The sequence below is a fragment of the Papilio polytes genome, unplaced genomic scaffold (genome assembly GCF_000836215.1).
Source record: "Papilio polytes unplaced genomic scaffold, Ppol_1.0 DF822178.1, whole genome shotgun sequence".
Taxonomy (NCBI): Eukaryota; Metazoa; Arthropoda; class Insecta; order Lepidoptera; family Papilionidae; genus Papilio; species Papilio polytes.
This window is the reverse complement of record NW_013527026.1, coordinates 6,039,977-6,041,698: the sequence shown is the minus strand read 5'-3', so window position 1 is coordinate 6,041,698 and position 1,722 is coordinate 6,039,977. Positions and strand designations below refer to the sequence as shown.

General features: G+C 36.1%; 1 protein-coding gene across 1 annotated transcript in view; it reads left to right on the top strand.

The window, feature by feature from the left end:
• The window catches only part of LOC106106465 (sorting nexin-27), a 23,734-nt gene that overhangs the window by 6,530 nt on the left and 15,482 nt on the right, over nt 1-1,722 (top strand). Inside the window, exons 2-3 of the mRNA XM_013287043.1 lie at nt 1,131-1,233; nt 1,643-1,720. Coding sequence (XP_013142497.1) covers nt 1,131-1,233; nt 1,643-1,720 — 181 coding nt within the window. The remainder of the gene's footprint in view (nt 1-1,130; nt 1,234-1,642; nt 1,721-1,722) is intronic.

Genomic DNA, 1,722 nt, shown 5'->3' with positions numbered 1-1,722 from the left:
ACACTTATTATTACCTTTTAGTGAATAAAAAAAATGATGTCCACCATAAACAAGGAGATTACTTCAGGTTCTTTTTAGATAGCATAGATAAGGTTAGTTTTCGTTTTCTTACTGCTTTGTAGCCGATTTTCAGTGGTAACGCACTTTAAGTTGGAACGGCTACATTTATTGCGCGATCGATTACTCGAACATGTGTACCCGAACAGGATCTATACGTTTGATCTCTGCTATCTTCTATTTTAAGTAACATAAATGTAACCATAAATCACTAAGCTAAGTATATAATAGATTTCATTGGCAATTCCACGTGCCTTTTGCCAATGTAGGATTCCTTAACTGAAGGGATTTTGTAAATCGGTCCAGTAGTTTTTTTGTTACAAACGTTAAGATACAAATCTTTTCTCCTTATATCAGTAATATGATTACTTTTGTAACAAATTTTATTTTGTAAAGTTTCTCTCTCCCTCTGTCTTCTATATTGGTTGGAAAGGTTGGATTTAATATGATTTGTTTAAAGCATAACTTATTCCGAACGAATTTAATGCAACGGATTTTGTACAATAATTGTTACATACAACCGTGAGCGTAAACCATTACTGTTTATCGCTATCCGATACTGCCTCGTATTACTCGTTTCCTATACTATATGCTTTATGTTTTGTGTTGCAAATTTAGCCATAATTTAATGTATCGCAGCCACTAAATGCGATAGCAACGCATAACGTCATGGGTATTCAGTCCCGTAGTTTAGATTACTCCACTAAATCTGCCCTAATATAAATGCGAAGGTTTAGATGGATGGATGGATGTTTGTTAGGGTTTGGATGTAGAGGATAGTCTGAAGGGACATATAGGCTACTCACTTTTGTTTTTTTAATTCCATGCGGACGGAGTCGCGGACGAAAGCTAGTTGGCTAGTAAATGATTTCAAATGTAGCAGTAAAACATACTAATAGTTGGCTTCGTAAGCGCTTAAATCTGATAAACATCAAATTTTGTTAGGAATTTGGAGTTTAAGTATGGCATTATCATTTGAGACGCTGTCACATTTTTAAATGACGTTTCAATAACCTGCCCTTGTAAATTGATATCTACACATGGTATTGAGTTTTTTTATTTCTTTATTCCAGTAATGGCGTGAACGTAGAGGGCGCTACTCACAAGCAAGTGGTGGACCTGATCAAATCCGGAGGCGAATGTTTATCTCTTACTGTAATATCTGTCACACCAAAGGTAACTACTTCATCACGTAAAAAAGAAGTTTCCTAAAACCCCTTTTACTATCACGAAGTTATAGTCGCGTTTAGCAATCGTGAACAATAAAACAGATTTTTATAGATGAAGTCACGAAGTTATACCCCCTTAAAGTAAATATTAAAAACATTCAATCAGTCGTTAGCTCATTCCCAAGTCACGTGACAAATGTTACACTTGGAATACCACCGCACATGCTTAGATAATTAGTCGTAAAGTATTTCAGCGCCAAAAATAATGCATAACACTTGGCTACTTTTAACAAATTAACATTTTTAGAATTCAATCACAATACAACGGAACTGACTTCAAGATTGTTTTTCTATTTCCCTAATTCTTTCTTCTATCTCTCTCACACTCACAAACATCAAATAATTCCGTCTCTCAGGAGGCAGAGCGTCTAGAGCCGGGTGATGAATCCGCACCCATAGGTGTGATCGGGGGCGCGACCAACTCCCGATCAGCTGT